The sequence below is a fragment of the Ursus maritimus genome, unplaced genomic scaffold (assembly GCF_017311325.1).
Source record: "Ursus maritimus isolate PB19 unplaced genomic scaffold, ASM1731132v1 scaffold_3, whole genome shotgun sequence".
NCBI lineage: Eukaryota > Metazoa > Chordata > Mammalia > Carnivora > Ursidae > Ursus > Ursus maritimus.
In genome coordinates this window covers 74,141,172-74,157,220 of record NW_024425563.1, presented here as the reverse complement: position 1 = coordinate 74,157,220, position 16,049 = coordinate 74,141,172, and the positions used below count along the sequence as shown (strand labels likewise).

Below are 16,049 nucleotides of genomic sequence, written 5' to 3'. Positions count from 1 at the left end.
TGAGTGTGCCCTCCCTTCTACCTCCAGCTATATGAGGTGAGAGCCTAGTATCAGTCTTCTTGAAGGCATATGAGTTCAGATTGACTTATCAAAGGTTTTGTTTTTACTGTCAGCTTAATGGTAAATTCTGCTTGGTGTACTAGCATATCTTAAAAAGGAAAATTCTTTTATAAGTTCTGGTTTCCAGTTATTTCAGAATTTTTTCCTTTTTATAAATTTAATAACATAGTTTATAGTTACTGCGGAATGTAATAAGGGAAAGATATTTTTCTTAACTGAAACTTTATTTAAAAGTAAAATTTCTATAGCCAATTTTGCTTGTAGTGTGAGGGGTATGAGTTTACTTTCATGTAGAACTCAACTCATCTTTGTAAACCTTACTAGATGCTTGAGATATTTAATGTCCTCAAGCCCACTCACATTTATCTTGATGTTGCAAGTGAACGATGTGGTTATTTATGGCATAAAGTTTAATGCCCAGATATGAATGGAAAAGATGAACAGGAGAAAATGGAAAATAGCAGTAGCAAAGAGAGAAAAATGTCTATCAGTTAGGATCCAGTATCGATAGACCTGGTTTTCAGTTTAATCTTTATCACTTCATAGGTGCTTAAATAAGGGAATCCTTTAAGTTACAGTGTGTAAAATGCAGATTCATTAATTTAATAATGTGTCTCTTAATGCAGTCCTTTAAGCTATCATGGTTAGTATATTCTTGTGCTTAAGACCATGTGAAGAGGTGTAGGTAGGGACAAAGCTGAGGGAATAAGTAAACAAAAAAATAACAGAGTCAGTGATAAATACTGTGTAGGGAATTCAAATAACATGAGTAACTGGGTGGCTATTTTAGATTAGGTAGTCAGGGAAAACCTCTCTGAGGATCTGAATGATATGTGATCCAGCAGTTTTTTGGCTTTTTATTTTTGTTTTTGTTTAGTTCAGTTTGTTGTTTTATGTGTTATGGAGGGAATACCCTAGGCATGAATATACTTGGCATGTTTGAAGGGGAGTATGGATGGAGCAGAGTAGGCAAGAGGCAGAGGGGACTATTGCAGAGTTGACTAGAAACTAGATCATATAGTACTTTGTAAGCCAACTAAGGTTTTTGGCTTTTATTTAAAATGTGAACAGATAGTGAGTTTTGATAAAGACAGTGATGTGATCAGATTTATGTTTTAAAAAGATGATTCTACCTGCCATTTGAACAATAAGATTTTTAGGAACAGATCAGGGTAGAAGCAGAGAGATCAGTTAGAAAATTGTTTCAATAGTTCAAGAGAGCCATAATAATGACTTGTAACTAGGGTGATAGCATGGAGCTGGTAAAAAGTTGTTGGATTCTGGATATATTTTGGATTTGTATTTAGTAGAATTATTCATAGATTGGTTGTGAGATGTGAGAGAAAAAGGAGAATCAGAAATGACTTCGAGATATTTGGCTTGAGTAATGGGATAGATACGTGTGTTGGTTCATGAGGTGGGAAATTTCGGGAGGAAAAATTTCGGGAGGAAATTAAGAGGTCCCTTAGGCTATGTTGAATTTAATATGCCTTCTAGACGTCCGAAGTGGAAATGAAAGTAGGCAGTTGGGTACAAAGTTTGCAGTTCAGGAGAGATTTCAGTACTGCGCATGGAGATTTAGGAATCACCATTAATACATACAGAAAACATTTTTAAAGGCATAAGAGTAGCTAAAGTTACTTTTGCAACACATAGATGAAGATTATCAGGGGAACCAGTACCAAATCTTACCACAATTAAATAGGGTATTTGGTGGTCTGAAGAGGAGAACACAGCAAAAGAGACCAAGGTGGGAAGAAAGGAAGGGCAGTGGTCTCCCCGAAGTCAAGAGAAGGAAGTGTTGTATCAAATGCTCCAGGAGCCAAATGAGATAAAAATAAAAAGTGACCATTGTATCTATCAACATGATGTGGACAGAGTCTGCCCTCACAAGAACAGTCTTAGTGGAAGTTGGGGAAGGGAGCTCAACTGGAAGAGGTGAAAGCAAACCAAGTAAGTAGGGACAACATTTGGAGATAATGTTAATGGGAGAATGTTTTGATGTGCAGTGGGAGGGACTTCATTTATTTTTTTAAAAAATGAGTGATACTATAACAGCAATGACCTAGGAGAGAAAAAAAAATTATCTTGCAGGGGAAAGAATAAACAGCCAAAGTCATTGAAAAGGTAAGAGCTGAGAGGGTCAAAAGTAGAAATGGTGGACAGTTGGTCTTTGACGGGAGCAAGAATGAGAAGGAATTCAGAAAGTGTGCGTCTAGATGCACATAGATGGGCCGGTTTTGTTTTGGGAAGATGAGGAGGCCTGTGTATTCCTTGTGTTTTCCTTGGTGAAGTGAGAACTGAGGTCGTTAGCTGGAGTAGGTTTGAGGAGAAAGGAGAAGGTTTAAAACACTCGTCATTTTGGAGGATGCCTGGGTGGTTCAGTCAGTTAAGCATCCGAATCGTGATTTCAGGCTCAGGTCATGATCTCAGGGTCGTGGGATGGAGCACCACGTTGGGCTCCACGCTCAGTGGTGGAGTCTGCTTGAGATTTTCTCTCTCTCCCTCTGCCCCCTCCTCCAGCTTGTGCTCTCTCTCTCTTGCTTTCAAAATAAATAAATACATAAATAAAATCTTTAAAAAAAATACTAGTCATTGTGGAAAGTGGGAGAAGCAAATGTGCTAGGGGAATGCAGGGTAGCTGATCAGTGTTGAGTGCCCATTTGAAATGTTGTGTTTATGAATTTAAAGTTAGATTAGACGGTGTGTTATTTTTTTTCCTCAACAATCAGGCAGGCGCAGAGGGAGAGAGTGAAGGATTTAAGGGTTTTGCAAGGAAGAAATTAAAATGCTGGGCCATAGGAACTATCTTTGATATGGAAAGAGGATAATGTCATTAAGGAGGCAGTTGTTAGAATTATTTTTATTTTTACTTAGCCCTTTAGAGACCATTAAAACTAATTCAGTCATGCCTTTTATGCTGTTTACCTCATTTTCCCTAAGCAGTTCAGACCTCTCAGGTCACCTCTTATCATCTGCATTCAGGGATTTGTGCGTAGCCTAATTTGATCCAAGTTTCCCACTACTGTGACCCACCCTCCCTCCAGTTCTGCAATACTTTCTGAGCTCATGGTCAGCAAAATCCTTTATATCCTCAATCTTTTCTCTGAAAGTTCCTGTTTCCTTCTGAAAGGTACTGTTACTGAACTTGGTTATTCTTTGAGCTTACTGCATTCCCTTTAACCATCTCAGGTGGGTATATTTTTTCTCATATTTTGGTACTAGAGGGTATGTAGGAGATGTTGGTGTCCTTTTTATTTCCGGTGGCCCTTGCCCCATTCCCTTCTTCTTTACAGTTTAAGCTCCTGAAAAAAGGAAAGCTATCAGGTTATGTCACCAGTGCTTGTCATTGTTGTCGTGACTTTTCTTTAAAAAAATTTTTTTTTAAATTCAATTTAATTAACGTATACTGTATTATTTGTTTCTGATGTTGAATTTAGTATTCCCCCATTGCTTTATCACCAGTCTCATTTTCTTTTCATCACTACCTCATTCACATTCTTTTTTTTTTTTTTTTTTAAGATTTTATTTATTTATTTGACACAGAGAGGGAGAGGGAGAGAGCATAAGCAGGGCGGGGGAGCATCAGGCAGAGGGAGAGGGAAAAGCAGGCTTCCCTGCTGAGCAGGAAGCCTGATGTGGGACTCAATCCCAGGACTCTGGGATCACGACCTGAGCCAAAGGCAGACGCTTAACCGACTGAGTCACCCAGGCGCCCCCCCTCCATTCACATTCTTGATGACTTTAACTTCCAGTTGTAGGTGATCCATGACCTCTCCTTTCCTACACTTTTTTCCTCTAGTAATCTGTACCTCCATTCCTCAAGCAACCACACACTCCTGTGGTCATGCCTTAGAACTTGTTATTATAAAAAAACTCCATGTCCTCTAACATAGAAATTATAAGCATCGCATTCTGATCTCTACCTTCTCTTCACAACTCACTTCCTTTAGTAGTGTACCTTAGCTATTTCTTTGACCACACTGTGACTTAAATTGAGGTATGCTACAGTTCTTCCCAGTTCCATTCCTCCCTCCTCCACCCCCAATCTGTACTGCTTCCTGTGCTGCTTCACTGTGATTGCTCCTTTACATACACATTCAGATCTTTGCCCACTCGCTCCCTCACCATTCTACCCATACCTCATCACGGTTTAATTTTCATCCTCTGTCTTGCCTCTACATATTAAAGATACCTACCCTACCAGTTTACTTCGCCTGAGAAAACCAGAAAACCTCATTTAATTTTCTCAAACCTCAAATGGATCCACAGCATGACCTTGCCATATTGTTTTGTCATGTTATTCTTTCATTTCAAGAGACTGTTTCATGCCTTTCTCCTTCCTTGTTCTCACCTAATGAACTATTACTCTCAACAAATGTAAAGCAGTCTTTCCATCATTAAATTTATTAGCCTGTTAGGCAGAATAATGCCTCCCCCCCAACCCCTCCCCAAGAGTTGTTTGCTTCCTAATCCTTGGAACCTGTTGAATGTTTTAGCTTACATGGTAAAGGGGAATTAAGGTTGCAGGTGAAATTAAGGCTCTTAATCAGTTGACTTGGACATGGGAAAATTATTCTGGATTATTCATGTGGGTACAAAGTAATCACGAGTTCTTATAAGTGAAGAGAGAGTTATAGAGAGAACCAAATTGGTGACAGCAAGTTGTTGGAAAGTTGTGAATCTCCCTTGATGGCTTTGAAATGGAAGAGGAGAGTCCTGAGTCCAGGACTGTGGGTAGCCTCTAGAAGCTGAAAAAGTGAAGGAAATTGATTCTGTCCTAGAGCCTCTAGAAGGAGCACAGACATGCTGACACTTTCATTTTAGCCTACTAAGACACATTTCAGACTTCTAGTCCAGACCTGTTAAGACCTGGTCAGTAAATGACAGCAAAAAAAAAAAAAAAAAAAAAAAAAAAAAAAAAAGTAGTAGTATTAAATGTAAAAAGATATGGAGGTTTTTGAAGGAGAGGAGAGAAGAAATGTTTTCGAAATAGCCATAAAAGACAAGGAAAGTACATACATCACCTCCTAGGTCTTGAGGAAATAGGATATTAGAGAAAAAAAGTGCTATGAGGAGATGGTGTTTCCTCATAGTTGATGGATTTCATGAGTTAATGTGTGCAAAGCATTTATCACAGTTCCTTGTATATAATATCGACCAGTAAATTTCCTTCCACTGGTGGTATATGTCTTCTCTCTTTTTCTTTTTTCTTAGAGGGGAGGAGCAGGGATCATATAGGAAGCCCTTTGTTAAAGGGAATAATAATTGAAAAATGAGGCTAAATCAGTATAGTCTGTGATTTACAGCAAAGTAGTAGTGCTTGGGGAGTTAAGGCATACCCAAAGAATCATAGAATAAGTTAACAGTGGCTTACCAGGTGTCGTTAGAGCCTTAAGTAAAACTAGACTTGGCAAAAAGCATTCTCCTTGCCACTCAAACAGTGCCCTTTCTCAGCTGAAAACTATTTTATTTAGAAACCATAGCTAGATAATACTGCAATTAAATTATCTGATGAACAATCAACATTGAAATAAATCCAAAGAGAAACTTACTAATTGAAATAGCTCTTCTCCAGGATTCCTTGCTGCCCTTTTCCCCTGTCATTCCTATCCGTGAATAAACTAGAGAGCCCTGCAGTAGCTTGGGATTTATATGAGTCTCAAGGTGTACAAATGCTTGAAACTCTATGGATTTTTGGATGTTTCACCTGGACAGTTTTCAAGAGTGTGTATTTTTATCATAATTGAAAGTCCATTACCTTATTGTTTATATGATATATTGTTCATATGATATATTTGACGAGTATATGATCAAGTATTGGAGCAAGGATTATTTTCTTCTACTGAATGTAAATATGCAGTTTTACTCTTGTTTAACTTTGAGAGATTGAGTTTGTGTTTCTGTTTCTTTTTCCAGAGAGTGAAGGACATTCCCCAACTCACATTGTAGTGCTTTGTCGAGGCCGAGTTTTTGTCTTTGATGTAATACATGACGGATGTTTGATCACCCCGCCAGAGATTTGCAGGTTTTCAAACTACTTTCTTGAGTCTTGAGGTGTTAAGCCTTTGCTTGAGTTTAAAAAATAAATGTTCAGAATTGCCTTTTTTAAAAGGTGCGAGTAAGCTAAAAAATAAGAATTTTATGTATGCTGATTTTTAAAAAGTCTATTTTTATTTTTATTTTTATTTTTTTAAAGATTATTTGACAGAGAGAGAGAGAGCACGAGGCAGGGGGAGGGGCAGAGGGAGAAGCAGGCTCCCCCTGAGCAGGGAGCCCATGCGGGGCTCGATCCTGAGACCCTGGGATCATGACCTGAGCCAAAGGCAGGCACTTAACCGGTTGAGCCACCCAGGCACCCTTATTTTGCCTTCAGTTTTAATTAATTTTTACTTTTACTAGATGTATATGAATATATTCTACTTGGAGAAAAGGAAAAACATCGCAAATATTACCATTTCCATTTCTTGCCCCAGAATTAATCACTCTGACTAGTTTGGTATATTCTATCCTTCCATATCTGTTGTAATGAATTTATACGCACATAAAGATTTGTAAAAAAAAAAAAAAGAATGTATTTTTTTAAAACCTGGCATGTATTTAAATACATAGTCTATGACTATCAGTCTGTGGCTTTAAAATTTAAATTTGATGGTGATCTCACCTTTGGTTAAAATTCGTAAATGGGGGGTGCCTGTGTGGCTCAGTCGTTAAGCATCTGCCTTCGGCTCAGGTCATGATCCCAGCCTTCTGGTATCGAGCCCTGCATCGGGCTCCCTGCTCGGTGTAAAGCCTGCTTCTCCCTCTCCCACTCCGCCTGCTTGTGTTCCCTCTCTCACTGTCTCTCTCTCTGTCAAATAAATAAAATCTTAAAAAAAAAATTCTTAAATGGTTCTTTGCGGTCTAGAATAAAGTCCCAGTTTCTTAGGAGTGGTCTATTTTTTTTTTTTAAGATTTTATTTATTTATTTGACAGAGATAGAGACAGCCAGCGAGAGAGGGAACACAAACAGGGGGAGTGGGAGAGGAAGAAGCAGGCTCATAGTGGAGGAGCCTGATGTGGGGCTCGATCCCATAACGTCAGGATCATGTCCTGAGCCGAAGGCAGACGCTTATCACTGTGCCACCCAGGCGCCCCAGGAGTGGTCTAAATTTGACCTTTGCCTGTCTTTTCAGTCTTGTGTCCTGCTCTTCTTCCTCATGCAACTTATATTCCTATCACATTTCTGTGTTAACAATTTTTTTTTTTACATTATGACAGTAACTTAATGTTACCTCAGCTGCTTAAAGCCAAAACAATTTAAACAATATCTCATTTAATATGTTTTATGTGTTACTCATTCATATAACTTAACAGAAATAAAAATTTATATGACAGTGGCAGAAATGAGATCTGACATTTGCTTCCCATTGTGCAAACTGTTCCTTCATTTCTCTTGAAAAAGTCAGAAGATTGACAAATGATACATCAGGCAGGGGCGCCTGGGTGGCTCAGTCGGTTAAGCGTCTGCCTTCTGCTCGGGTCATGCTCCCAGGGTGCTGGGATTGAGCCCTGCATCCAGGCTCCCTGCTCCTCGAGAAGGCTGCTTCTCCCTCTGCCCCTGCCTTCTGCTCCCTCTGCTTGTGCTCTCTTGCGCTGTCAAATAAATAAAATCTTAAAAAAAAAAACAAAAACTACAGCAGACAGATACAGTATGGTGTTATCATTACTATTTAGCTACAGAAAAAATGAAATATGTCAGATATATGTAATTTCATTATAATTTCTATCATCTAATATTTTATTTATAAAACTGACTTCCTTAGTTTAAAATTGATTTTTTTGATGGTATGAACAAAGTTTTATTTATTGTTTTTTTAATTTAAATTCAGTTAATTAACAATTAGTGTATTATTAGTTTCAGAGGTAGAATTCAGTGATTCGTCAGTCTTATATAATACCCAGTGCTCATTATATCACGTGCCCTCCTTAATGTCCATCACCCAGTTACCCCATCCCCCCTCCCACCTCCCCTCCGGCAACCCTCAGTTTGTTTCCTATCGTTAGGAGTCTCTTACGGTTGTCTCCCTCTCTGATTTCATTTTGTTTTATTTTTCTCTCTCTTCCCCTATGATCTGTTTTGTTTCTTAAATTCCACATATGAGTGAGGTCATATGAAAATTGTCTGTCTCTGACTTATTTCACTTAGCATAATACCCTCTAGTTCCATCCACGTTGTTGCAAATGGCAAGATTTCATTTTTTTTAGATGGCCGAGTAGTATTCCTTTGTACGTATGTGTGTGTGTGTGTGTGTGTGTATATATATATATATATATATATACACACAGATGAATGGATATATATACNNNNTACACACACACACACACACACACACACACCACACCTTCCTTATCCATTCATCTGTTGATGGACATCGGGGCTCTTTCCATAGTTTTCCTCTTGTGGACATTGCTGCTATAAATGGTGGGGTGCAGGTACCCCTTTGGATCACTCCATTTGTATCTTTGGGGTAAATCCCTAGTAGTCCAATCCTGGGTCATAAGGTAACTTTATTTTCAACTTTTTGAGGAACCTCCATACTGTTTTCTAGAGTGATTGCACCAGCTTGCATTCCCACCAACAGTGTAAGAGGGTTCCCCTTTCTCTGCATCCTCACTAACATCTGTCCTTTTCTGACTTGTTAATTTTAGCCATTCTGACTGGTGTGAGGTGGTATCTCATTGTGGTTTTGATTTATATTTCCCTGATGCCGAGTGACGTGGAGCATTTTTCATGCCATTATTCGTGGTTTATGGTAACAGCAAGCTGAAAGCCTACTCCTAGGCTAGCTGATTGCAGCCGGCTTCCCCGCTCCTATGCCTGGAAACTCTGCTGCACTCAGGCACCCCTGATCTTCCTGTGACCCCGGGGATCCCGAGACCATACTGTCCCAACTAGGATCCTGCCCTGCTTTGCCACTTGAGCGCCTTTCAGGCAGGGACATCCCTCACCAGAGCAGACTTCTGGAAGTTCTGATTTTGTGCTCTGCTGCTTTATTACTTTCCAGTAACCGGCTGGTGGAGGCTCCCTTGCCCTGCAGTTTATCTTTTGTGTATCTCCTCAGATTCACTTCTCCGCACCTCCTGCCTTGCAGAAAGTGGTTGCTTTTCTTTTTAAATATTTTTTATTTATTTATTTGACAGAGATAGCGAGAGAAGGAACACAAGCAGGGGGAGTGGGAGAGGGAAAAGCAGGCTTCCTGCCGAGCAGGGAGCCCAATGTGGGTCTCAATCCCAGGACCCTGGGATCATGCCCTGAACCGAAGGCAGACGCTAACGACTGAGCCACCCAGGCGCCCCCCAAAGTGGTTGGTTTTCTATTTGTAGAATTGCAGCAGTTCTTTTCTTAGAGCTCCGGTTGAATTCACAGGTGCTCAGAATGACTTGATAGCTGTCTAGCTGAATTCCAGGGACCAGACGAAGCTAAGGTTTCCTACTCCTCTGCCATCTCAGAAAGCCCTCTGTGTTAGCAATTCTTAAAACACATTAGATTATCTGTAATCTTTGCATGTACTCATGCTTTCTATTTGGAATGCCCTTTTCTGCCTTGTCTACCTTTTGAATAAGCAGGCATTCTTTCTCATGCTTTATGTCTCTGTTCACATATCACCACAACGTTAACTCTTTCCTAATTTCCCATTCTCATTCTGATAACAAACCATTCAAATAGCTGTGAAGATTTCCTTCTTTTTTAAGGGTGAATAATATTCCACCACGTGTGTGTGTGTGTGTGTGTGTGTGTATCTATCTGTAGTACACTTTCTTTATCCATTCATCTGTCAACAGATAGTTAAGTTGCTTCCACCTCTTGGCTATTGTGAATAATGCTGCAATGAACATGGAAGTGCAGATGTGTCTTCAAGGTCCTGATTTCAATTCCTTTGGATATATACCCAGAACTGGGATTGCTGGATCATAAAGTAGTTCTGTGTTTAATTTCTTGAGGAACCTCCATACTGTTTTCTATAGTAGCTGCACCAACTTACACTCCCACCAACAGTGCACAGGAGTTCTTTTCTCCACATCCTCACCAGAACTTACTTGTTATCTTTCTGGTAATAACTATCCAGATAGCTGTGAGGTGATACATCATTGTGGTTTTGATTTACATTGCCCTGATGATTAATCATATTGAGTACCTTTTCGTGTATTTGCTGGCTATTTTTATGTCGTCTTTGAAGAAATGTCTGTTTAGTTTCTTTGCCTATTTTTTAATCAGATTATTTGTTTTTTGCTATTGATTTGTAGGGATTCCTTATATATTTTGGATATTCTTATCAGATATATGGCTTGCAAATACTTTCTCATATTCTGTAGGTTGCCTTTTAATTTTGTTGTTAACTATGTAGAAGCTTTTGGTTTGATGTAATCCCACTTGTCTGTTTTCCCTTGTGTTGACTGTGCTTTTGTTGTCTTTGTGAAACCTGTGGTTTTTTGTCCAATGAAAATGTATTTCTTTGTCGAAGAACCCTGTTATTTACCTGTCATCTGTTTAAAGATATATGAAATTCATCAGACTGGGAGAATAGAGTACTTTGGGGGGAAATAATTTGTCTTTAATAGGATCTTTATAATGATTATAAGTAACAACAGCAAATGTGAAAACATTTAAAACCGACTACATAGTACTTCTGTTTTGGGGGTTATACACAAATATTAATCAGATATAGGATAATTCCTTTGTTGAATATATATGCACATAGTTTTTAGTTATATAAGATGTGCAATATTTGTAAGATTACTTACCAGAATATTTTTCAAGTTCTCTATTGTAAGGGGTATTTATTGTAAGGGGTATTTACTTGGACCCCAGAAGTACATTTTGAAAGTATAAATAATACTAGCCAAACAGCCAATTTATTTACTTAAGTTATTGTCAAATATACTTTTGTGTTAATAGACCACATACTCACTTAAAAAAAAAAAAAGATGTGGTGTGGGAAATAAATCATTGCTGTTGAGATCATAATCCCTTTCTTTGGGTAATATATGAAAAAATATAAGTAGTGATAAATATTATGACCTATTAAAGGCTAAAAGTAGCTAGTGATCCTGCCTATGCTCTTTTTAAATACTCTTTCTTTAATCTTCCCTAAGGCAATTGACATACATTCATAGGAAGTGCCATAGTGAACCTGATGGACCTGGAATAGCAGCGTTGACTAGTGAGGAGCGAACTCAATGGGCTAAGGTTATATGGTTTTCTTTTGTTGTTGTTGTTTTAAGATTTTATTTATTTATTTGGAAAAAGAGAGCATGAGCAGGGGAGGGGCACTGGGAGGAGAGACAGCATCTCAAGCAGCCTCTGCGCGGAGCCCGCTGTGGGGCTCAATCCCACGACCCTGAGATCCTGACCTGAGCCGAAATCAAGGGTTGGATGCTCAACTGACTGAGCCACCCAGGCGCCCCTCTTTTTTTTTATTTGAGGTATAATCGACATAAAATTATATTAGTTTCAGGTGTACAACATAATGATTAGATGTTTGTGTATGTATATTGCAGAATGATCACAATCTGGTTAACATCCATCATCTCATATAATTACTATTTTTTTTCTTGTGATGAGAACTCTTAAGATGTATTCTTGGGGCACCTGGGTGGCTCAGGTCATGATCCCAGGGTCCTGGGATTGAGCCTCATGTGGGGCTCCCGGCTCAGAGCAGTGAGGAGTCTGCTTCTACCTCTCCCTCTGTCCCTCCCCCAGCTCTTGCTCTTTTTCTCGCTTGCTCGCTCTCTCTCTCAAATAAATAAATAAATAAATAAATAAATAAATAAATAAATCTTTTAAAAAGAAGATGTATTCTATTGCCAGTTTTCAAATATGTAATACAGCATTTTTATCTGTACAGGTATCCACCTCGTTTTGGAAGTTTGTGTTATGCCATTTCACTCTCACAAAGGAGCTACATTAGTACTTGTTTTTGCTCATTGAAAGAAACCCAAAGAGGACTTCGCTTTTAGGAAAAAAGGCAAAAAGCAAAAATAGTGTTCAGCATTTGTTTTTTACTGCATGCTCCCTGAGCAGCGAGAGTGGCAGCACCACTCAGAGATACTGAGGAGCTACCCTCAGTATCTCAGCATCAAGCTTTGAACATCTGTGCCTATGGGCATCTGTGCTTTATCTCACTTTATTTGTGCAGCCTCTACCAAAACGTGTCCTACGTTATCAGTAAAGCCTCTAAGAGGGGTTATTTTTTGGGCCCGGGAATGTTCAAACATTTTTCCATATAAATTAGTAGTAATTGCTTCTTTGCTTCATACCATTTTGACTTAGGAATGCTCTACTTCCAGATAGCAGTTTACACTTAATGAACCTTTTCCCTAACAAACTATTTTGAGATTTTCTGGATCTTTTTAATTTGTAACATTTAATCATTATCTCTTTACCCATTAGGCACGAGAATATTTGATTAGTCTTGATCCGGAGAATTTGACTATGTTAGAAAAAATTCAGAGCAGTTTACTGGTATATTCCATAGAGGACAGCAGTCCACATGTAACACCAGAAGATTATTCTCAGGTACATAACTATCTTGCTCTGCTATTTCATCTCACTAATTTTTCTGGAAGACTCTTGTGTGCACTGAAGATGAGAAGATTTTTTGTTACATGAAGTCTTTTAAAATCTTTTCGTGTCTATCATGTTATGTGTGACAAATTGAAGCTTATATGTAAATAATCCTTTGTAAATTCTTGCCTCATTGTTTAGGTAATTCAGATATATCTCTAACATTGTTTAAAGAAGTATGACTATTGTTTGCATGTACAGAAAATTTGCATAGGACACTGGGCTAAATGAGCTTATGCCAAAAGCGGCTGAGAACCTTCCTGTAACCCACACCAGTGTGTCTTGACACCTTAGTTGGTGAGGTCTGTCCTAAGAGTTATAGCACTCTCATAAGTTATTTATTTTAGCATTTAGTTTTATTGACAAACAGACTTTACTGAGTATAAGAGTAAATGTGGCCTTATTTTGTTTCCCCTCCCTTGCCCACCCTGGATAATTTTATTTCCTGGAGATAATAAAAGGTAGTAGTCAAATTTGTAGAAGTCTCATAGTCTTTTGAAAACATTTATATTATTTCATAATTCATTCATCAATATTAAATGATAGAAATAATACAGGATTGAAAAATCTTATAGGTAGAAGTAACTTTCCTTTATATAACTTTAGCTGTATTTTTTTAGTAGGAGAGTTACCAAACTTCTTGAGAAAGAATATATTCTAATGTAGCATTGTTTGAACTTTTACTGCTAGAATCTAGTTAGACTTGCATTTATAGATTGCAGCCCACTACGTACATACACACACATAACAGAAGTTTCACAAAATAGTAATTACCTTTACTATCTGTGATAGAGTCTAATATTTGTATTCTCTTTTGTTCTGTTTTTGTAATGAATGTTTACTGTGATATACTGAATTGATTTATGACTCACTAATGGGCCAAAGCCTACTGTGTGAGAAACAAGCTTAGTGGGATATGAATTCTTGAGATATTTTAATAATACTTTCTTTGTAAGTAGACTCCTAATGACTAGACTTACCACAGCTTCTAAGACTATTCAAGTTGCAAAAGCTTTGTCTTTTCCTTTGTAAGTTCTCTAAACCCCCATGACTATTGTACCAGCTTTCTGTTTTCTGGTAGGATTTCTTGAGATTTTGAGAAATATTTAAAGCCAGGGCTTGAATTAGTATTATCTCTTGAGTATAATTATTATCATTTTATTAAATTTGGTTTACCTGAAGAGAAGTGGCATCTTACGTGTGTGTGTGTGTGTGTGTGTGTGTGTGTACACTTACATAATGTATATATACACATACACGCACACATATATAAATACTTATAAACCTCTTACTATTAAAATTCTCTTAATTTTAAAATATTACATTTCTTTCAGGTAACTGCAGCGGTCCTTACAGGAGATCCAACTGTACGCTGGGGAGACAAATCTTACAACTTGATTTCCTTTTCCAATGGAGTATTTGGCTGTAGTTGTGATGTAAGTAAACTTACTGAAGTTATTTTTCCTTTCCATTGTTTAAATTAATTTAGTGGCAATAAACTAGTAAGGCTGTTCTGTGGTCATATAAATACACACTTTTGTAGCTCTGTGGCATTATACTAAAAGCTTTAGTTATGAATTCTCAGTGAAAACAGTATAGGACAAGTTACTTTGATTTGTAGTATGGCTAATAGTTTGATATGTGTCTGCAAAGTGGAATTTGCATGTATTTTATGTAGTTATGGATTTTATTTTATTTTATAATAATTTTTTATTACGTTATGTTAGTCACCATACAGTATATCCTTAGTTTTTGATATAATGTTCCATGATTCATTATTTGCGTATAACACCCAGTGCACCATGCAATATGTGCCCTCCTTAATACCCATCACCGGCCTATCCCAGTCCCCCACCCCCCTCCCCTCTGAAGCCCTCAGTTTGTTTCCCAGAGTCCATAGTCTCTCATGGTTCATTCCCCCTTCTGTTTACCCCCCCTTCAGTCTTCCCTTCCTTTTCCTACTGATCTTCCTGCTATTTCTTATGTTCCATAAATGAGTGAAACCATATGATAATTATCTTTCTCTGCTTGACTTACTTCACTTAGCGTAATCTCCTCCAGTCCCATCCATGTTGCTACAAATATTGGGTAATTATTCTTTTTGATGGCTGAGTAATATTCCATTGTATATATGGACCACATCTTCTTAATCCAGTCATCTGTTGAAGGGCATCTTGGCTCCATCCACAATTTAGCTATTGTGGACAATGCTGCTATGAACATTGGGATGCATATGGCCCTTCTCTTCTCTACGTCTGTATCTTTGGGATAAATACCCAGTAGTGCAATTGCTGGATCATAGGGTAGCTCAATTTTTAACTTTTTAAGGGACCTCCACCCTGTTTTCCAAAGTGGCTGTACCAACTTGCATTCCCACCAACAATGTAAGAGAGATCCCCTTTCTCCACATCCTCTCCAACAATTGTTGTCTCTTGCCTTGTCTATTTTTGCCATTCTAACAGGCATAAGGTGGTACCTCAGTGTGGTTTTAATTTGAATTTCCCTGATGGCTAATGATTTTGAGCATTTTTTCATGTGTCTGTTAGCCATTTGTATGTCTTCATTGGAAAAGTGTCTGTTCATATCTTCTGCCCATTTTTTTAAAGAATTTTTTTTTAAAGATTGTATTTATTTATTTGATAGAGACAACCAGTGAGAGAGGGAATACAAGCACAGAGAGTGGGAGAGGAAGAGGCAGGCTCCCAGTGGAGGAGCCCAATGTGGGGCTCGATCCCAGAACACCAGGATCATGCCCTGAGCTGAAGGCAGACGCTTAACGACTGCGCTACCCAGGGCCCCCCCTTTTTTTAATTGATTGTTACTCGTGTATTGAGTTTGAGAAGTTCTTTGTAGATCTTGGATACCAGTCATTTATCTGTAGTGTCATTTGCAAATATCTTCTCCCATTCCGTGGGCTGCCTCTTAGTTTTTTTGACTGTTTCCTTGGCTGTGCAGAAGGTTTTTATCTTGATGAAGTCCCACAAGTTCATTTTATCTTTTGTTTCTCTTGCCTTTGGAGATGTGTCATGAAAAAGGTTGCTGTGGCCGATGTAGAGGTTGCTGCCTATGCTCTCCTCTAGGATTCTGATGGATTCCTGTCTCACATCGAGGTCTTTCATCCATTTGGAGTTTATTTTTGTGTATGGTGTGAGAGAGTGGTCAAGTTTCATTCCTTTGCATGTAGCTGTCCAATTTTCCCAGCACCATTTATTGAAGAGACTGTCTTTTTTCCACTAGATGTTTCTTCCTGCTTTGTCAAAGATTAGTTGCCCAAAGAGCCGAGGGTCCATTTCTGGGTTCTCTGTTCTGTTCCATTGGTCTGTGTATCTGTTTATGTGCCAGTACCATGCTGTCTTTGTGATCACAGCTTTGTAGTACAGCT

At 38.4% G+C, this 16,049-nt stretch overlaps 1 protein-coding gene across 7 annotated transcripts in view; it reads left to right on the top strand.

Moving 5' to 3' along the window:
* The window catches only part of CROT (carnitine O-octanoyltransferase), a 54,628-nt gene that overhangs the window by 10,146 nt on the left and 28,433 nt on the right, over nt 1-16,049 (top strand). For all 7 annotated transcript variants that reach the window (XM_040644307.1, XM_008686196.2, XM_008686194.2 and 4 more), the window contains exons 7-10: nt 5,980-6,088; nt 11,197-11,290; nt 12,494-12,619; nt 14,002-14,103. In XM_040644307.1, coding sequence (XP_040500241.1) covers nt 5,980-6,088; nt 11,197-11,290; nt 12,494-12,619; nt 14,002-14,103 — 431 coding nt within the window. The remainder of the gene's footprint in view (nt 1-5,979; nt 6,089-11,196; nt 11,291-12,493; nt 12,620-14,001; nt 14,104-16,049) is intronic.